Genomic DNA, 24,233 nt, shown 5'->3' on the forward strand with positions numbered 1-24,233 from the left:
TTAGTTTACCAACGTTATTTCTTATTTAATAATACACGATGTATACATAGTTATTTATATATGCATTTTATAGGAATATGTTAACAATTATTAAATAAAAAGTGATAAAAGTAATTAATTATGAACGAATGCAATATTAATTTTCTACCTCATTTATTAATAACATAGGAAATGGGTATATGCTATGTAATATGTATATAATATGCTTCATAAATTATATACATATAAATAGAAATTTGAATAAATATAATACGAAAAATATATATTAAGTGGAAGATGAGAAAATTTAATCAATGTAATAGAAAGTATTTATATTGACGTGCGAAATTTTCTTAATATTTTCTGCTGTTCAGATATTTGAAAGAAATTTTAAACATAAATAATATTGGTTATAGATATAATAATATTTTTTTATGTTTAATATTATATTTATTATAGTTATTTCAGAAATAGTGAATTAAAATTCTTTAAAATAATTTGCAATTCAACAAATAAATTTTATTAAAATTAATTTAACAAGTGTTCATGTATATATAAATATTTGAAATTTATATTGTTGATTAATAGGAAAAATCTAAAAGGAAAAATCTATTTACATTGTATTTTTTCTGGATTATTTTCATAGTTCTCAGCATTTTCGTAATAATAAAAATATTTTTTTGCGAAATTTTAAAATATTAGTTAGATGATATTCAGAATTAAATGCTTCAATAGGTTCATAATGTTGTAATTTTTAAAGATACTTTTCCTAAAATTGAATTTAAAAAATGTTTATTTCCATTTTTTATACTTTAATGTATGACCTATTTTATAATTTTAGAGAATGTATAGCTAAATATATTCTAGTTCTGAAAAATATTGTTTAATCGATGAATTTTATAATATAAAATATACTTAAAAAAGAATGATGACATCTGAGTATAACAAGATTAATTTTAATTAAGCAAGAAATATTATAAATAAAATTTGAACATAATGAGAATTTTTAATCGTATAGTTCCAAAATAAATGTAGATTTACTGTTTAGTTTAGAAAAAACTTTGCTGGATTATAATAAAAAAAAATTAATTGTATTGATTAAATATTACTTTTATTATTAGAGTAGATTATAATATTTAAATATAGTTATTTACATATTTTAAAGTTATTATCCGCTTTAAGGCTCTAAAAATTATTTTTTTCTTAATTACTTATCATAATTATTTATTAAATAATTTTATAGGTGCATTCATTCGTTTATATATATGAAAAACAGAGAAAATATTTTGAACGTTTCACTTCATATTGCAATAAGAAAAATCTTATTTCTCATATAGAAGAAGAACTAGGAACTTCATTTGATAAAAATCATTATATATATTATGATAAACATTTATAATATCAATCATATTATAAGAGATGACTGTGATTTTTCTATTTAAATAAATTTATATTTTTGTAAAATTTTTACATTTTGAGTAATTAAAACGTTTTAATCTCTATATTTTTTGTTACCGAAAATAAAAATATTGAAATTCTTGAAATTTGAAATTATTGAAATATAATAAAATGAGAATAACAAATAAATAAAAATGAAAAAGAAATTTTTCTAAGTATGCGATGATATACTTTTTGTCTTATAGCAATATGTTTTTGTTTACAAATATATACTTCTTTTTTATTTTTCATTCCAGCTATTCTTAACATTTGCGTTTCCTACTGTGTGGAAAAGTGAAACTACGATAATTCCCTTTTTCAATCTAAATGATTTATGCTTTAGAAACATAAAACATCTGCAGATTTTATTTTAATATATACCAGCTTTAGAGTCCGTGAAAAAAACTAGTTGATCGTTGCACACGTTATTTTTTATATTAAAATAGAGTCTCAATTAGTATTAGAACAGTAATTAGAATACTGTTTGTAAGTTATTACTATTTATTAGGCAAATATATACTATTATAAAAAGTTAGATATTTTCAATTTCGTATCTTTATCTCCAAAATTGTTGAAAATTGTAAATTTAGTTTTACTTGTATTAAAATGAAATAAAGTCATTGATAAGAACAAAATATTTAAGTATAATTTAACAAATCAATTATTTATATTTAATAAAATTTCATGTTTAAGTACATTAATTTAATGATGATACTTAAACGGCTAATATTAGTAATTTCATTTAAGTTTTCATCGTTTTTGTTGTCGTTATATCTTGTAATCTTGTGCAAATAGTAGTTTTATTATATATTAATAAAATGATGAAAACTATAACTAATTTTGAGTCTTTATTTAAAAGAAATTTCGATTTTTCTCAAACACTAATTTTTAGAGGTAACAATTTTCATGATGAAAATATCCATTAATTTCTGTACATTTTCAGTTTATAATAAAAATTCTATAAAAGTTTATTCATCAAGATTCAAGAATATGTTTATTTTATGAAATAATCATTATGAATTGATGATACATAATTTAATTATGATATTCATTGTATTGATTCTACAGGATGTCTTTTATGTAGTAATATTTTTTAATAATCAAATTTATAAAGTATACTAATTAAAGATTAAAAAAAAACTATGTACAATTATAAGCTTTAATAAAATTTGTAAAAACAATTATTAAATATGTCAATTTTATTCGAAATTCCATAAAATTAATCGAGTACATATTTTTTTATAATTCTATGGCAAATAAATGTTATTTAATGTAAGTTAAAATTCTGTATTCTACAATTGTTACAGTTTGGAATTTTTAAAAATTTATGGATTTCATATATTAGTCGAAAAAAATATATAAATATATTTTTTTATTTCACAGTCCGATATTGTTTCCCTTTCATGCTCAAAATAAGTTTAATTTTTAAATACATTAATTTTTCATAAAATGCAATAAATTAATTTACATAATTATATAAAAGTATGTATTATTGATAACTTGATGCTTTACCTTTCATTTTTAGTATTTAAATTATATTTAAAATTTGAATTAAATTTAGTTAGAATAAATAAATTGGTATTTTTAACATTAATAATATAATAGATAAAATTAATTTTATAAATGTAATAATTTTTATCAGTATAAAAAATACATTTATAAAAATTTATATTTTTTAAACATTATATTTCTCTTGGATTATACAATTTTTTAAATATAGCAACAATCCTATTGAATTTTGTACACTTTTTAATGCAGTATGTAACACATAATCATAATTAAAGATGTTATCGTTTAATTCTTTTACTATTAAAAAACAAATAATTTTATTTACTATATAAATATAAATATCGTTTTTTATTAATAGTAATTTTATTGATCAGATATTTTATACTTATATATGTAGCGAAATTTATTCGATATAATATAAAGTATTATGTAATATTTAATAATGAAAGCATAATGTAAGTGTATGTAGAAGTATTAATACATGTATGTAATATATTTCATTAACATTTTAATGTTGATATTAATATTAATTGACTTTAGTAGCTTACAATCAATTGAAATATTTTACATCGACACACAATGAAAGAAACAAACTAAATGCTTTTATATATATTAAATTATAAATTACACTTTTTAAAATAAATTTTAGATAAACAAATAAAGAAAGAACAACTAGTCACATCCATTCGCCCAAAATCCAATTTCAGACAAGTCACTCGTTTCAAATCGTCATCTCATTGGATAACACAGTACTCAGAGCAGCAAAAATGTATGAAGAGAGGCAAATATAAAATAATAGCGTAAGATAAAGTGAGATAATATTAAACAATATGGTTTAATTTGCGGTACCTAACAAGGGTATTGCGTCGGAGACCTGAGGCAAGGTCTCGGCTACGAGATTCAGGAACACAGTCAGCGATAGCAAGATGGTCACTCCTGAAACAGTTACCGCCCAATACGTGTGCGTTTGTTCTTTATTCTAGTAGATTTCATAAAGGAAAAGGATTAAAAATGTACATTCATTTATCTGCTTTCTTTTCTCTCCAAAGAATAATAATTTGCTTCAAAAGGATCTTTTTTTACTGGTTTGAGAAGCCGCAGTTTCTCTCTTTACGTTATTGCTAAAAGAGGATTGATACATGATCCACGTATAGAATCTTTTTATCACGTGCGGTCTAATTAATTTTTTTTATTTTCGTTTCATTGGTCTATTAATATATCATATTATAAGAAATTATAATAATAAATGTATTTACATTCTAGAGGCATATAAATTTATTATGCCAGTTTAGAGTATAAAGAATGAATCTATTGCCATTGCAAATAGTTTTATTAAAAGGATAAACTATCAAAAGCTGTTAATGATTGATAAAATATATCATCATACTAAATATACTAATATATAATAAAATCTTTTTATTAGGCTAAAATTATATTAATTTAATAATTAATGATTTTAAAGTATTAAAAATTTTTTAGTTATACCTTAAAAATAATGTTAATTTTTTTAATGTAAATTTATCACATAGTTTTATATTCAAATGTATTTGTAATTTTATTCTGGAAACTATGATGAAATTGAAAGCATGTTTATAATTTAAAACTATAATACAAACTAAGTTATAACAGCCATTATATACATCATTCCTGATTTTCAATAAATTATTCTAAAAATTAATAATAATTGTCAAACCAATCTCTTTATAATTATACTCGTTTATATTCACTTTCCCTTGTAAATCAACCTTACATTAAAAAGAATCATTATAGTAATTCATTGCTTATAATTTTAAAGTATTTATTAATATTAATATTATTTATTAATCATCACTTTTAATGATGCTTTTTATAGAATTTATCATGTTTTTTTTATAGCATTATGCATTTGAGTGTATTTGTACAAAGCCATCGATAAGCTTTTCTGGAAATTTGGTAGAAATTAAAAATTTCTAAAAATTCGTAACATTATGCAATTGAATGGTTAATTATATGTATCCATTTTTTTACCTATAAATAATTTATCCTTAAAGTATCTTAAGTTTGTAAATCGTATTATAATAAAAATAATTATAATATATATTATGTTACATTATATAATTTGTCTTTTATCTATTTTAGCTATTTAGTAATATGAAAATAGACGTACTTATAATAAATAGAATTATTGTACATAATATTACAATATAAAAATAATACAGTAATATAATGAAATAATAGATAAATTTCGAATTCCGTGAAAAAAATGTATACTATTATTTACAACTACATTAATATTAATACCCGGTTTAATTAATACCCAATAAAACCGTATTAATATTTGTTTAGTTTGAAGCAATAGGAACATTTATTAAAAATTTAAAAATGGATGATTAATCCGAATTTTGATAGATTTTAATCGAAATATAAATTTTTCGTAAGTGTTATTAATTAAGAATTGTTGATGTTCAATTAAAAACTTAAGAATAATAAAATATTAAAAATAATATAATTTAATTTATTCACAATTATTTAAAAATCGAGCTATTTTAAAAGTATTCATACCTTTAAAGAAAATATTATAAATTTATATAAGAAATATATTTTTCCTAAGTTTATAATAATATCTATTTATAATAATATCTATTGAATCATTTAATGTAACATCAATATGTTTTAAAATTTTATTTATTACATTGAATACTGCAAGTATAATTTCCTGTAAAACTTTATTTTTATTAGTATTTTTATAGAAAATATGAATTCTATTAAATTACACCTTCGAGTTTAATTAAATTGCAATATTGTTCAAATCTTGTTTAGAAACACAATAATGATTATATGTACAGTTGAAAAAAAAACCATAAAATGAATGGGTAAAAGAAGTTGGTTACTGTATAATCAGGTTATTGATATCTTTTCTTATACAAAATCATTCGTTTGTTAGGAACAATTTAAAACATTTAAAATGAAGACATTTCGAAATGAATAATTCTACAATTTTAATTTAAATGTTTAATAATATAATGCAAAACAAATTTTATAATATTTTTGTAACTACCGCCGAAAATATCTTTATTTTAAAAGTATTTCTAAGAGTCAGTTGAATTATCGATATTTCAAAAATAAAATGTTAAATAAATTAATGTACAATTAAAGATATTTTGGAAATTAAAAAATCTTGCATAAAAGTTTTAATTGTGAAGATTTCCATTTGTTTTTAATTCAACGTAATTTAAAAGGCATGTTTGAAATTTTATATTTTGAAATATTGATTTATACTATTCATAATTCTATTATTTTTAATAAAATATATAATTATGGCTAATATTTATACAATAATTTTTATCAATTAATAACATTTATTGATTAAATTGAGTCTAAAGTAGAAATAAGATAAAAAAATAATATTTTTTCAATTGACGTATAATACTTACGTGTTATCTACATTATTATTTTGATTAGTTATTATTGATTTATAAGAATCAGATATTTTCAATATTATTCTTATTGAGATATGGAAGCTGTGTTAAATTATACATAGAAAATAAGAAGGTAGAAAGAAAAATAAATAGATTAATTAATAAATGTGTAATTTAAATGGTTAACCTAAAATTTAATTTTGGCATTTTAAATTACATTATTAACATAATTTAACTACATAACTTAGATTAATCGATATTTGTATTAAAATCGATATAAATAATTGAATAAAGAAATTGTGAATATTATGTCGTAAAAAGTAATGTATAATTCTTTAATCAATATCAGATAACTATTTAATTAAATATAATTAAAACAAATTTTGTAGTAGTATTTTTAAAATTTACTTTCATTATTTTTAAACTCAATTATCATCTTCTTTACTAGCATTTGATAGTATGTAGAAAATCGTGATTATAAAATATTTCTACATAGTTTTCAAACTATAAGTAGTTTTGTAATAAATATCAATTCTTTTATATTACTGCATGTTAATTTATTAAAAACACTCAAATACATTATGCCCGTCCATCTTCAATTATATAAATATGCGTTTTTACGCTCTGCTTATTTTTATGCTCTATTTAATAGTTTTTACAAATTATGACTGTACATTTAGAATTAAGATATTAAACTAATAATATTATGTATACGTAAATTGTTCTCAGATTAAATAAATGTATTAAAGAACAATTTTATCGATTTATTCAAAATTAAATATTATAATATGAATTAAATTAATGATTTAATTTATTTTTTAATTTTTTATTTTTAAATTTCCATTTACATAAAATTGAATTTTGTATAAATTTTAATAGAAACATTTGTTATCATTAAAATTTTGTTAATACACCATTGTAAAATGTATAAATTTTTATTCTGTAAATGAAATATTACAATACAAAATTAAATATCGAATATTTCCAGTCATGTCAATGATGTGTATCTTTAAAAATATATTTGAAATTTGTATTGCTTTTATGCAAAATAGTTTTATATCATATATTTATATAAAAATATATCCGTACTTTTATTAACAAGCCTAACCAAATTTTCATATTTTATGTTTGATTTGATGTTTGAGATCCAATTTATTATATATAAGTGAGATTTTATAAATATTTTATATTTTCTTATAATGACAGACAATATTTTCTTTTAATAATATTTGTATATTATTTGACATCAAGGGAACGTGAGATTCATGGAGTAATAATATGCTGTTTTAATGTCCTAGATACTTAGATTTTTATTTGATTAGATTTTATTAGTAATAAACAAAAAAAAATATTACTAAGATCTATTGCTATTTATAGTAGATATAGATAATTTTATAATTGAAAATTATTATTGTATGATATACTTTAATGCATAAATGATGGTGTAATTGAAATGATAATTGAAAGAATAGATTATTGTTGAAAAAAATTAATTTATGAGCATTATAAATACCAATACATTCGGATTCAATTTTAATCTTCGTATAGTAAATACCTAAGAGATAAAACCTTATATTTTTCATTTATTTTTATAAATACGGAGGTTATGTATATTTATGCGAGGTTAAACTGTGTACAATAATTGAATACGAACACAAATATTAAACAAAAAATTAATTCTTAATGTTAAGTTAAGAAAAGGAATGATTTAATCAATATCAATATATCATAATGAATAAGTCCCTCGGTCTTTTCATTAGTAGTGTAACAGCTGCAAAGAATTCTCGATGCATGAAAATGAAATTTTTATTATAAGAGAATGTTACTCTTTACGCTCAGTCTTGAAGTTAGAATAAACGATTGGGGATTGACTTTACAACTGGGAAGTTTCTATCGTTCCCCCATCGTTAATTCCTATTGATTTTTGTTTTCGTATTATTTTCTGTTTAACGGTGTAAAAGTGCGGAAAAGAAGAACCTCTGGCATTCTTCGCTGGTACAAGAAATGTTAAAGTGATATAATGATGACTGTTTTGGGGATAAATTAAAATTTTTGTATATTATACGGATTTTAGAACCATATTTGCTTTGCTTTTAATTAACTATTTACTTTTTGTTTTGCGCCCTAGGATCATTATGAGAAAAAGTAAGGAAGGAAAAAAGAAAGAAAAGACAAAGAGGAAAGTAGAATAATTTCAGAATAAGAAACGATGTTAATTTAGAATCAATTATGCTAAGAGATAATGGTGGTAATGTAGGAAAATGAATTAAATCTACTACAAGAGAAATACATATAATAAACATTTTAATAACTTTTTAGTTTAATTTTGTTCAAAATATTCATTTTAATCTTGTAATTTACTATAATATCCTTAAAATTATCTTCAAAACAATTATTAGAGTTCATGTTTTTATTTATTGTACAATTTGATTTATCATATATATATATTTATTTAGTTCGTAATTTGAAATATGGAAAAGAAACATTTTTCTGTTTCTTCGAGACAGCTATACAATATTTTATTTTATATTTTAGTAAGGATTATTTTTCATTCTCTTTTGGAAAAAATGTTTGCGTCAGTCAATTAAATATTCATAAAATCGCAAAAGAGCAGTTATAATTTTGTTTTCAAAAAAGTCTTTAAGATATTCTGTTTGATATTTTATATGGATGCATACACTATCTGGAAAAATATCCATGACTTTAAATTATTACAAGAAAGGTTTTGAAAGATACTTGAAAAGTGTCAAAAATGGATCCGAAGAATAGGAGTTTACGAAAAGGATAATTTTACTTCACTGTACATAAATATATATTTAACATAAATTATTATTATATAAACTCTTAGTTAAATTATAATATTTAAGTAGAATACTATAAATATTTATTAATTAAAACTATTTATATCTCTGATGTTATAGAAAATTATAATAAATTATATTTTGTAGCATAATTTAATAATAAAAAATTCTGATATTACTAATAATTACCATCTTTATTTATAAGAAAATTTCAATTTTAAATCAATAAGCTTAGATATATTTGAATATAATTATAATAAATTTTAATTTATATAGTTGAATAATTTCCAATTAGGATTTTGACTCATTTATTTTCCATGTAAAATGACACTGATATAATCTTGATATAAAATTCCAGTAAAAGAATGTAATTCTTATACAACATTAAACCGAATACTAAAGTTACATTTTTTTTATCATTATTAAATTTGTTTATAATCAATTTTAAACGAATATAATTTTTTCGTATTATTGTAAAAATATAATTATATTTAATATTCTATAATTATATTCTATATAAATTATTAAATTTAATATTATATTACTTTAAAATTTTATTTATAATTTACTGTATTGTTATATAATTTATAATGATTGATTGTCATGGGTATGTGGATCCTTTAAACATTAAAAAATTTGTTAAAAAGCAAAGAAATTATAAAAGAGTATTTATAATATATTATAATATATTATGTATCTATAATATACATAATATATAATATAATATAATGTATTTATAATAAATTAGAAAAGATAATTTTATTAAGATAATTTTTTAATCGAATGATTTTGAAATGGAGTAAATTAATATTTTATTTATGGATATCTATAAAATATTTTATAGATAATTATTTCATACTTTAGATAACTTTTTCAAGTCCGAAATTTTTGAAATATAATGTAATATATTGATTTAAAGTATATTTATTTTGGTCTCAAAAGTAAATTTTCTAAACTTTTCTCAGATTTATCAGAATTAATATTATATGTGTACTTAATATAAGTTTATCATTCGAATTTTAACTTAATTATTATGTATCAAAATGAATAGAAATATGAACTTGTACTTAAACATAAATGCATAAATCAATAAATAACTAGCGTTTTTATATTTTTATGTAAGTCATTCAAGTTCGTAAAATAAACTAACCTCTATTACACTTTTTGTATTATTTTATTACTTGTTTCACTTGAACATTAAGTTGAAAAATATTTATAAGAATTTTTATCCCACCTCTGAAGTAAAATTATTATAAATAAGTATTAAGAACAACTTTTTGCTGATCTTGATTAAACAACAGCTGCATAATTTATACTAAATTATCATTGTTACTTTTTTTAAACATACGTTACATTTGGCTCGCTATCAAAACGTAATGTAGGTTATCGTTTAAAATTTGACTGGCTCAAAGTTTTGGAAAGTTTTAATTTGAAGTTAACAAAGTTTTTAAATCGTTTAATTCGAAAGTTATTTTAACTAATTGCCGAATATTTTAGACATGGATAAATTTTTAAAAGTTTAAAATTTTGGAATTTAAAAAAAAATATAAATATTTATAGTGATTCAAATTTTCATTTAATTTTAAGTTTCTACATGTAGTGACACGTGTGTAGTTATTAATACTAATATTATCTTCATTTTATTTTATTTGAACAAAGCAATTGAGTTTGTCATATTATTATCAAATTAATAATTCAGTGTTATCATATTATATATGTTATTATATACTGGAATCTAATATAGAAGATTAATTGATTAAATATCTATATATATCCATTTTGAAATTATTATTTATTCCTTTTGTATAAAGTCAATTGAATTCTAATTTTTTTTTGATTTTTCAATCCTTTGAATATTTATAATAACAGTGAAGTAGGTATAAGGTCAATATTTTTGTATAAAATATATGTAAAGTATGATATGAATTTTATAATGCTTTAATTAAAATAAGTCGTTTAGGTCAATTGTATGATGAAAAAATATAAAAGACTTCCTTTTGCTTTAATGGAATATATAAAAAATAATAGGATTTATTTCTATATTTATGCTAAAGCATTTATTTTTTGCTCCATGTTGAAAGGAATTTCTATTTGTGCGATCGAGGAAAAGGTTTTGTTAAGCTTCAATAATAATATATTTAGTTGTAATTCTTTTTTTTTTTTTAACATGTGAATGAATACAAATGTATAAATGTTTGTCTATCAATAATTATTAATAAAATAATATACAGATATCCACACAAATTAATAAAACTATTATTACATTACATAATTTTATTATAATTTTCATGTGATTTATCAGCGATTTAAAATGATATAAATATTTCATGGGGAATAATTTTAGTTCGAAATAAGTAGAACTTTCTCATTTAATCGAACCTTTTATATAAGTAGTGTTAATAATTAGCGCGTTAGCTTCCCGCATTCAGTAGAGTTGAAGAGAATATTATTATATTAGGAAAATACGGCGGTCACGGTATTCTCAAAGTAACAAGAAATTTTCATCTTTATAGTAGTTAATATAATTTGATTTAAATATTTAGTACTATTTTCACATAGTAAGTACCGATTATTTCATAAATGTAAAAATTTGGTTGAATGTGAAAATATAATTTAAATCTATAAAGATATTTTAATAGCTTTTTATGTTTTTCAATATTCGGAATTACGATAAGATTCTTCTTTGTTGTTTTCATGGTTATATTAATGAAGCACGTTAATTTATCTGCTTATTTCTACTGTTCATTATAAATATTTAAGAATTCAAGAGATATATTTATAATTACACCGTAAAAAATAATTACCCAGTGTAAGCTTATTCATAATTATTGTATATTCAGATTAACTATGACCTAATTATTTATCAGTTTTTAAATATGCTAATTTTATTTTTTGCAGATGCGTTTAATAAATTATTTGATATTTTTATTGAAGGATAACACAATTTTTTCATAAGGTGTATAAATATACTTCATCAGTATTCGTAATAATAAAAATAAAATGAAATAATAAAAAAGTCAAGCTGTACTATCGAGCATCAACATAAGCTTTCCTGTCAACGCGCACAAATAGAACTAGGAAATCGATTATGACTTACGTATGCGCACGAGCAAAGGGTAAAATTGGCGAAAGGCTTTGCGTGAATAATGATTGAAATAGGAGCGCTACTTCAGCGAGATAAAACAGATTATGAGTGAAATAAAGTTAAATGTCTATCTATCTATCTATATATGCCAAGAAGAAAACAGACAGATAAACAGATAAGCTGCATGTATATATATAGATACATAGATATATAGATAGATACCGAGTTATATAGATAGATGAGAGAGAAAGAGTGAGAGAGAGACAGATACAGAGTTATATAGATAGATGAGAGAGAAAGAGTGAGAGAGAGACAGACAGATAGAACTAGACAACAACGATTTTGCGATCGAATGTGTTTTGAATGATCTGGTACCTATTAAAGGGACAGCGTCCGAGGTCGTCGGCATACTTTCAGCCACGAGGTTCAGGAATACTGTCAGCGACAATAAGATGGTCACCCCTGTAGAGATACATGTTTGTAGGTTTCTCTGATTTAACCGTGGCATATTCTCATTATTTGTCTTGTTTTATTACTTTATGATTCTTACAAAAAATAGTAAAACTTACACTGTATGTGTACTTAGTTCCAATATGTGCTGTAACGTACTGGGTATTATATGCTAAATGGTATGATTGGTATGACATAGAAATATATAGATACTCTTCTATTACTTAATCGTATATGGAATAGTATGTTGATAAAATGTATGTAATGAATTAATGATATGAATATAATGATCTAATTTAGAATCTGAATTTCATTAGTTTGAGCATGTAGATTTCCATATAATTTCTTATAACACTTCTATGATATATAAATAGTTATTTATTATGTGCAAACTATTATTTATGAAACAGTGCAAGCCTTAGTATTTTGATACAAGTTAATTTTTGTAATAAATTCTACATGAATGCTTTGAAGGTATGTAAGTGAAGAGCAAGACCTTGCTTGTATAACTATGAAGTAAATTAGAATTTTATGTCTTGGAGATTTATAAAGTCCAAATTTTTTATATTTAAAAAATATTCTTTCGACGCGATCTTTAATAGATGTTTTATATCTAATATAAATATACTTATTTAAATTAATAATTAGATTCTTGTTTTTACAGTATAATTTTATTATCTACACTTTAGATAAACGAAATTCTCGTAGTATAAAGTATAACGAAGTTATAATATTACGTATAAAATAATAGACATATATAATTCCGTTAAAAAATTATTGGAATTATTGGAATTAAAGGAATCATTGGATGTTTAAATATTCATAAAATAAATAAAAATCTTCTTATTCTATAATTTTGATTAAGCTAAGCATACACAGCAAAGTGTTGCACATAAATAATCATAGGTAATTTATTTATTTTAGATTAAAATAATTTGGCAAAAATTAATGGTACAATATGATAAAACAATATATCACACATCTGTAATATAGCAAAATATTTTCTTCGATATAAGTGTTAAAAAAGGACTTTACAAAAATAGCCAGTAAGTAATTATACTCATGTTTTTTCAATGTTGAGTGAATAGTAAATTTACTTATGTAGGTAATTCTAATATCTGATATTTGTAAATAAGACGAAAATTCATTTTGATTTCTGAATATATGAATTATATTTTCTTTCTCACATATCCTTAATGATAAAGTAAACAATTAGTCATTTTAATATCAAATTTTTTAATTAAAATAATAAATTTTCAAATTAAAGTTAATTAAATCCAGGTGACCTGCGTGCCAGTTATTATTATAATTAGCTAATGAATTATCGAATTTGGTTGGTTTATCCAGTCAAGTAGCGCGTAAAACATGCGGAGAGACCGAAATGACGAAAAGGTTGGACCGCTTGGGGAGGGCAAACCGATGCAGCGCATAGTTGCAGCCTCACTCCAGGGAAGTGTGGATGGGAAAGCATCAGAGGTACACATTACGAGCTCAACAGACGAAAGATATGGAGTCTAATATCTGCATTAGCTAGACTGAGGAGGAGAAAACTTCCTCCCTGCCGTTTAATACCTACTACCCCATATCTTTCTATTGTTCTTCCTCTCTTTCACAGTCTCTTTCTTTCACTCTCTTTTTCTTTCTCTCTCACACACACACACACTTTCATTCAACAACTAATTATAATCTGCATTAATTCCATTACGACTTACTTATTCAACCATTTCCTTATTATGCATCATACTACTTATTAATTTCATTATATTTATTTTATTTTTAAACTTCCATTTTTGGGCAATTGTGTTTTTTATCACCATATTCTCAATTATATAACTGTCAATTAAATATTAAAATTAATAGTAAGACTGACACGAATTGTAGAATGGAGTCATAATAGAAAAAGAGAAAAAACTAAATTTCTCCTTCAGAACTTCATGAAATTATATAAATTAAGATGTATATATATATATATTTAATTTGTACATTTTTATAATAAATCGATTATATTTCCTTGATAAAAATTTAAAATTTTCAACAATTTATAATTATATATAACAGTAATAAAATATATTATAAATATCCTTAAAGATAATGGAGAAGAATCGTATTATTTTTTATTTTTAAACATTATTTTATAAATAAATTTCTTTTCTAAAAATATATTTTACAGTAAAATTATTCATTTACAATTCTGTTTGTTAGCAACATCAGTTTACAATCATCTAACATTTTCAAATAAGTACATATTAAAAATTTAGTGATAGAACGATTGAATGAAAATTATTCAAATAAAAATTAAATATCAAGTAATAACAAAAAAATATTTTAACTTTGAGAAGCTCGAAAGACCACAAAATTATAATTTAAAAAATTATATATATTTGCTATATAAATAATATTATTTAAATGATTTCGTTTTGGAAAAGTATTCAGAAACATCCCAGTAGGGAAATATTTTATTTAAGATACCTGCACTAAAGGTATTCAAAGTAACAGTCGCACGCCTTGGTAGTTTCCACTGGTGACTGGTTTTGTAAGTGATCACTACATTTATAATGATTACGTTGCAATTATAGCTTTTCAGTCATGATTATGGGATATATAGCAGGATATATGTATATATTATCAATATAAGATATACCTTAAGAGTAGAGTCGAAAAATATAAGCAACAGTATTAATTTTTATTATATAATTTATTATATAATTTTTCTTAAATTAAAACATATAGTTTATTAAAATATATTATATTATAATTCAGTTTTCAGATTAAAATGGATTATATTTTAGATATTAGCTCCATAAATTAATTATTATAAATAATTATCAATTAAGTAAAATACAAAATCATTTATTTATAATTAATATTTATAATGCTTTAACAATATGTATGGTTATCTTGAGTATTATTAGAAAATTCTTTTTATAAATATTTCAAATATTTTATATGTATTTTTGTATTGACCGTATTTTGCTTTTGTTAAGAAGCATATAAATTTGGATACTTATTACCGAATTAATTTATTACTGAATTAATTAATTTGTATATAGAAAATTTTACAGCAAATGTGAACAGAGAAATATATTTCTAAAAAATTTAATAAATATAAATAATATATTTGTATTAACTATATAATGCTATATATTTATTTCTTTTATATTAATTATGTACGTTTATTTTATAAATTTTAATGTTATTTCAATTTAATATGCAATTATTTCGTACAAATTGCTTGGATATATAAATTTATAATAATAATGTAATATTTATATATTATAAGAATAATAAAAGAATTTATTACCTTTTCATTATAATTTCTTTATAATAAATTGTACTTTCAAAAGAAAAATTATATTATTTTAATTTTTCTTTAAGATTTTCTTTTAATAAAAATAAAAAAAAGACACTTTTCATTAATAAAAATATTTAGATTACTTCAAATAATGCACAAATAGTAAAATAGTATTTTCTTCTATGTTGCTATTTACATTTTAAAGCTATATTATTTTGCAGCATTGTCTGAAATTTCATAAAGCTTTAATAAATAGCCGTAATTTGCTGTTTTTATTACCTTAATTTTAATTACTAATATATCATCTGTGATATTCAGGGTACAAGTATCTACGTATGTTTTTTTGTATTAAAGTACTTTGAGGCAATTAATATTTATATACATGAATAAAGAAAGACTTTTTTTTGTGAACATTAAAACAACGTAATTATTATTATTATTACTGTTTTTTAAATAGTAATTTTAATGTTTTCCTTTGAACTAAACAAGTTATTAATTATTATCATTTTAATGATGACTATAATTATTTTCTCTCTATTGCTATATAACAGTTTAGCTTCAAATTTCAGTGAAATCATTTTATAATAAAATAACCAATATTTTAGAATACTATTTTTGCGCTTGATTTGTTTAATAATGTGATATTAGATGCTTTTAATTTTAATAATTATTAATATAGGTGATATTAAAAATTATACAATATAAATATTTTTCGAAACAGAATTATTCATTCTTAAATGTTGCTTTGAAGATGTTAACTGTAAATTCAATATGAAATATTAGTAATGCATATATTATAATAGTTTAAAAAACATATATATAAAAAATTAATACTTTAAAGTCTTTAAGAAAACTAATATAAAGTAAAAACCAAATTGAGACATAGAAATACAGTTTCCATTTAGTACTTTGAATATTGTATTTTTCATTTTATTTAATCGGTAATATCATTTCCAATACTTAATATTTTTTTATATTTTATCTATTCTTTTTTTTAGAGATTATCCGGTGAAATACTGATAAGTATATAGCATATAATACATTGCTGAAGATCGACTGCACCAAACTACAATCTACAGGGATTCATTGCCGGATAATGAAACTTTCTATCGTTCTGATAATCCAAAACTTAAGATGACACCTACTCTAGCGAATATTTATATAATATAAAAATTGTATTATAAATTCTATTTTAAATCGAAATATATCATTTATTTTCAATTATAATTTTTCTCCTAATTTATGATTTAGCCATATTAAATTTTGAAATATAAATATTCTAGTTTATCTTTATATTTTTATATTTTATTTTAAAAAATGATTATTTATATATGTTAACTTAAATATTAATGTAAATATATATAAAAATATTAATATAAAAAGAGATTTGTTTTTATGTAATGAGCAATTCCATTAAATTATTATCTCTAATACATGGATTGTGGTAAATAAAAATGAAATTGTTTTGTTAGTAATATAAAGTATGTAGTATATTATTTTCTTAACAATCTGGTATCAGATAACTTTTAATGAACAATAAATTATGCTTTTGGACCAAATTAATATTTTCAAATATTTTAAATAATAGCAATAAGAATTATATGTTATAATATTATAATAATCAAACTCGAGTTTAAAATTTTATAATAATGATAATAATATATATTACTTTTTTATAAATTAAGATTTTTTGATATATAAAAAATATAATGGGATAGAATGTCAAATGATATATTTATATAATTGTAAGAACACAATTTTAACGTATTTTTTCTAAAGTTTAAAAATCATAATATAATTTATAATACATTATTAGAACTATAAATAGAGAACTTATAAATGATTTATAAAAGAGTTAACAAAATATGTACGATAAACAAAAATTTATTGTATAACAAATTTTTATAAAAACATATTATAGTAAGTACTTTGACGGAATTAAAATTAGTTGTTGATAATGATTGATTCATAATTATTTTTTAATTGTTAACATTTAAATAAAGAGGCATTATTTTATAACGACATATTAAAATTATATCATATTATTTTTAAGATAAACGATGAAATGAAGAACTGACTTTTAAAGAAAGTTTTGTACATTATATTACATAGAAAGAAATTTAATCATATAAATATTATATTATATAAAGATTTTATTAAAAATATGAATTAAATCTTAATTATAAATGTAATCGTCAAATAAACATAATTGCATAATGAATATTTAAATAAACTAAATTTGTTTTTGACGTGGAATTATAAAAAATTGAATAATAATATACTAATAATAATAATAGTAACAATTGTAATAAAGTTGCTATTCGAGCTTTGTGTATTTTATTCAACCCTAGATACGACTATTGATATAAAACGATTAAATCCATTATATAGCAAATATATATGATTAATAATCGGACCGACAAATTTTGGAAGTTACTGTTACAACTGGAAAAATGGAAAACGACGAGATATAAAATAAGTTTAGGTCGAAATACGAATAGGAATAGAAATATCTATATTTGGTAGGCAAAGTATCTTGTAACTATTGTATTTTATATTTATATCTACTTTTTCTACAAAATTAATAAAGAACTAAATAATACTTCTCTTCATATGTCTTTATTAAAATCCTGTTTCAAAAAATGATTTTAATTAATTATTAAAAAAAAATTTAATTTAAACACATAGAATTAATGAATATTCTTTTCTTAATTTTTGTTTACCTTTAATTAAAATAAATAGAATACTTAAAATGTAAATCTGTCTAACTATTATATTCTGAAAATATATGATTATATAAAAATAATTACAGATATTATAAGTAATAAAACTAATGTATATTCAATACTGTATAATCGAAGTGAAAATTAATAAAATTTAAATGTTTTAAATTATCTACATATTTGTATTGCGTTTGATAATTTTGCATCTAAAAAATACTGTAATATAGCATTTTAATACTGATACTAAACAAATATTAAATAATTTATCGTATATCAACTTAGAAAATTCCCAATAGTACATGAATACATCTCTGAAGTTCATGACTATTAGAAATTCTGATTGAAATACATATTTTTATATAAATTGAATAGATATAATGTGAATCAACATCAAGTGAATTTAAAGTGACAGAAAGTAAATGATTACTGATGAAAATAAAGATAAATATTTTTTATTAAGTTATTTTATAGTCAATATTTTGAATCTATGTATATACTACTAATTATACTATATTAGACTACGTTATACGATATTATTATTCTATGCATTTTATATAATTAGCAGTTTATGATATTCAATTTTCTACTTATGTTATTATAAATTCTCTGTTTCTAATCTTTATGAATTTTTTATTTGCAATATTAGCATTTATTTATTTTTATCTTAATAAAAAATCTAGTATTTTCATGTATTACTTGTGTCAGAGTAAAAATACTAATATATAAAAAAATAAAAACAAATGCTATATTCATATATGTAGTATATAAGGGAAATGTAAATAAAAATTTTGCTTTTAAATTTATAACACACTAAATTACCACATTTAATAATATTAGAAAATAAAGTTATAATCATTGAAAAACTTACACATATATTCTCATATTTTGATTATAAAAATTGTTTTGGATAAGTAAGGTATGATTCATATAGATAAAATTATATATTTTTATTAATTAGCAAATCACATTTGATCTGATATATATATATATTATATTTAATTTCTCTACCAAAATTAACATAAATATCAGTCTTTGAAATTTTAATATAATCATTTGATTAATTGTTATATTTCGTTAATTCTTTTCTGTGTCTTAAAAAAATATCACAAAAAAAGAATAAACTTATTTTAGAAAAGAAGCTTTATTAATGTTTGAGACTGGATTTAAACTTATAAATTAAGTATTTTCTAAATATCTTCTATAATCAATTAATAATCGTGCGATAATTAAATAATAATTTATATTTTTAATAATTTATACTGACATCTCTAAGTAATTAATAAATATGCATTTTTGAAGGTTATTTAACATGTAGTTATAGATTAATTTCATACTACGAATTAAAGCATGTATAAGTAAGTATTTAATTATAAACTCTAAATGTTCAATTAAACTGACTGGATAATGTAATGGTTTTTTAAATTAAGTCACTGCCACGTTTAGAGGAAAATTACTTGTGATCTATGCCTAAAAATAAATGTTAAGTCATCACATATAAGGAACAACTGCGTTACGCATCCATAAAAAGTTAAAATGCAAGGTCTTGCTCTTATTGGTATATTGAAAAAGTATTTGTAAAAAGTTAATGTTACTGTGTGGTTTTAAATTTGGCTGATGTATTGAGAAGGCCGAACGGTAATTATTATTATAGGGATAGGCCTTGGGCTGTTATCCGGAATGTAACATGACGCGCGCAATTTTCCCGAGAGTATCTTCAACGGCATTAAACGACTTTTCATCGTCCAGTACCTCGAGGATCTTCTTTAAAAGGGATTGCTTCTGCTGGTCTTTATTGTACAATTTTTTTCCGCTGAATATCCAAATTCAAATCACGTTCCTTCCATTTTTTTTTTATGTTTGAAAGATAGTCTCCTATTTCTTTTCTCTTAGTATCACAAGTATCACGCTCGGCCATCGCCATCATAATGCTATCTAACATTTTAATTTTATTCGATAACTCTTATACGTACATATTGTATAATATTATTTATAATACGAATTACTGTGGCTTTACGACTACGTCCGAAAGAAGCAAGTTCTTTGATTAAAAAATCACAGATTGAGTAAAAGGGGCTTCTATTTCATATTGAAAATACATATATCTATAGGTACGTTCTCGAGATTAAGTGTATATTATATTTATTAATCTATCAATTACTTATTTTAAATCTAATATAAAGTATTCCTTAAATAATTTATATCACATATGTTCTTTACGAAAACATTAAACAATTTCTTACCTTCAAAATACTTGTAGAAAAAAGTCATCAGTCTACAATTTCATACAAAATTCTTCTAGAGCCATATCTATATTTCTATATTTTTATATGTATTCAAAGATAATTTGAAATCATATGCCAACTAAGTAATTATAAACGTTTAAAAAGTTTACTACTTTTGTATTTGTTAACGACTAAAAAAAGAAATGGCAATATTATGATGATGAATATATTGTATCATGTATAGTCATTTTTCTGTTTTTAATCACAATTTCGTTTTTATTAAAATTATAAACACACCCTATTTTATTTAAAAATTTTAATGAAATATTATGAAATATTATAATAGATAAAATATAAATAGTAATAGATAAGATAAAGAGATAGAAAAAAATGATATGTGTACGTGTTATGCGAGAATTACAAATCAGATGATAAAATATGATTGTGTTAATTAATAAAACTGTATTGAAATTAGTATTTTTTATATTATATTTCGTATCAAATTTTTATTCGTTTATACAATAAACATGTGATATATGTAAATTAAATTAAGTACATTTGCCATATATACATCTCTATCCTCGTTAGCACTGTTGTCCCAATTTATAAAAATACTCATACTCGATATCTTCGTGTATATGTATACTACTCAATTACGTGACATATTCAACAACAAAAGAAAAAATAAAGATGCATAATATATACTTATTCTTAAGAAAATGTTTTTTAAAAAGATCATTGAATATAAATAAAACGTAATTGAGCGTGTCGAGACTCATCTCGAAATTGTTTTCCTAATATTTTTTATAATATTTTTATTGTAAATCTCTTTACATGTTAAGTAAAATTATAATCTTAATAGACACATTAATTTATATTATTTTTATAATCAATTACTCATTATAATAATTACACATATATATTTTTTTATTGCTACTTTCAATGAAGGATGTAAACAAAAAAATTATTGGAATGATTGATACTATCAGATAATATTCCTTTCTTTTAAATATATAATGTTGAAATATTCTCTTAGCCGATATTTTTTCATTGCTTATAATAACTTATCTAATTTACGTAATTTGCGTAAGTATTTCAAAAGCTCTAAGGCAATTTTAGCCTTACAAAAGGCTTCACTGAGAGCTACGTGAATGAGATTTCAATTTTGAAAGTAAATAAGGAAGTATTCTACAATGTGATATCTAGGAAGAAGTCTTTTTTATATTTTTATAAGAATATTTTAAATTTTACCAAAAAATACTTCTGAGTACTATCTTATCTTATTTTAAATCTTCTTTTAAATTTCAATTTTCTATAAAATACAAAATTTAATTAGACATTTCGAGAAAAAAGTTTGTATTAATGAATATTGATAAGTTCTTTATTGTTTACATAATCGCTAAACGTTACTGTATTGATGTTACAAGCAATTTGTACATTATTTCATTTAATAAGAATTCATATATTTAAAAGTTCATTCTTGACATTGGCGACTCAGTTGCTTAACTTACTTCAAGAATTTGTATACTGTTACGGCAATTTTTTAGAAGTTACATTAATTTACGCGAAGGATGATTTTGTGCACTTATTCAATTAAAAGACCGTCAATTAAAGTACCGTGATCTGATTGTTTTAGTATACAATTATATGAGCGCTAAGATTAATTATAATTCTTTAATCGGTACTGTAGCAGTATCTGGCTTACACACACGCTCTCTGTTAGCCTCCTATAAACGCATTTATATACTACCGTATGACTATCTTGTAATTATAATAAAGAGTAAGGACAAAATGCATGCGTTTGGAAAAAAAGCAAAGGGGAAGAATAAATGTGTATGCACATACGCGCTCATTTAATCGCTGAAAAGCTTAGTGGAGATTAGTCATATTATGTGATTTTGCTCAAGCGAATATGGAGCTATATGTACATAATGGGTGAAAAAACTCATGTTTTGGAGAACCGTTTTGACATAAAAGGATATTAATCGTTCATGGACGGATTATGCATTCATACATGGATAATTCGTGGTACGAAATTAGTATCGATAGAAATATATGATATACGCGTGAGCTATATTTAGTTTTCTTTTAATTGTATGATTATTTTGTTTAATTCAAATTTAAAATTAAGCCTACTTTATTTAAAATAATCATTTTTCAATATTATAAATTTAATATTTTAGAAGCTCATGCGTGGATGTAATTCCAGTTTCTTTATCGTTCAATAGAGAGAAAAAATATGAAAGAAAAGGTAAAAATATGAGTAAAATAATAGGTATATAATTATCACCATTATAAATGAAGGAGAAGAAACGATGTGATGAAATATGCTTCTACCAAGTATCAAATGATTAGTACATATACGATAGATAAGATTATATATAATTGTAAGAATATATAAAGATATACTTGTATGTATTTTTGTGTGTATCTGTGTGTATGTTTGTGTATGTATGTGGATGCGTGTCGGCTAGAAAGTACATTACCTAAGGTGAGTTTTTCGCCAGAGTCGGGCGGCAAGGTGAAGCCGAGAAGTGCCATACTGGATATAAGCACACAGGGCACGATAAGGTTGAAAAAGTAGTAGAGGGTACGCCGTCGTATTTGAATGAAGAAGGTGACGTCGACGTAGGGCTCCGGGCAGCATTGATATACAATAGTATTGTTCTTGCCGGGCATACCTGCAAATTTCATTACACATGCGAGTATAAAATTCGAGCAAGTATTATTGTAAAAGTGACCACACTATCTTTAACATAATTTTCCCCTGTCCAGCATATCACATGATCAAATTGTTTTTGTAATATTCATCTTATTATATCACCCACACAGGCACACCCGCTCGCGCAAGTGTACGTACACGTAATAAGCTTATTTTGGAAGCCACACTGTGAAGGTAAATTAATTAATTATGACAACGCGTGTTCAATAATATACATATTAGATTCGAACCTTCGATCTATAGAACTGAATAGTAATCTAGTGCACTTCAGAACTTACAAATACAATAATTTAGAAAGAAATCTAAACTTTTGTATAATAGCTTTGTTGATTTATAAATATATAAATAGATCCAATATCTCCAGGAACTCTTTGCGTACACGAATGGAATTTAACGTAAGACATTTCAAACAAATTATATATTTTAATCAATTATATATTAAATAAAAATTGTACCTCAGTAAATAATTTATAATTAAATTCAATATCAATTTGTAAATTTATTAATATTTGTTGAATATATATTTTTTAACATATTGAAAGTTGGTATTTATAGTTAGTTATTTTATAAAGAATTATTATACAGAATTTATTTCTTTTTTTTTTTTATAAAATT

The 24,233-nt window shown here is 21.7% G+C and overlaps 1 protein-coding gene across 1 annotated transcript in view; it reads right to left on the bottom strand.

The window, feature by feature from the left end:
• nAChRalpha6 (nicotinic acetylcholine receptor alpha6) overlaps positions 1-24,233 on the bottom strand; it is a 155,405-nt gene that overhangs the window by 41,638 nt on the left and 89,534 nt on the right. The window contains exons 6-8 of the mRNA XM_011500466.1: positions 23,383-23,577; positions 12,585-12,671; positions 3,775-3,861 (exon numbers count right to left, since the gene is read on the bottom strand). Of these exons, the coding sequence (XP_011498768.1) occupies positions 3,775-3,861; positions 12,585-12,671; positions 23,383-23,577 (369 nt within the window). The remainder of the gene's footprint in view (positions 1-3,774; positions 3,862-12,584; positions 12,672-23,382; positions 23,578-24,233) is intronic.

Source organism: Ceratosolen solmsi, unplaced genomic scaffold, assembly GCF_000503995.2.
Source record: "Ceratosolen solmsi marchali unplaced genomic scaffold, CerSol_1.0 scaffold10, whole genome shotgun sequence".
NCBI classification, from domain to species: Eukaryota; Metazoa; Arthropoda; class Insecta; order Hymenoptera; family Agaonidae; genus Ceratosolen; species Ceratosolen solmsi.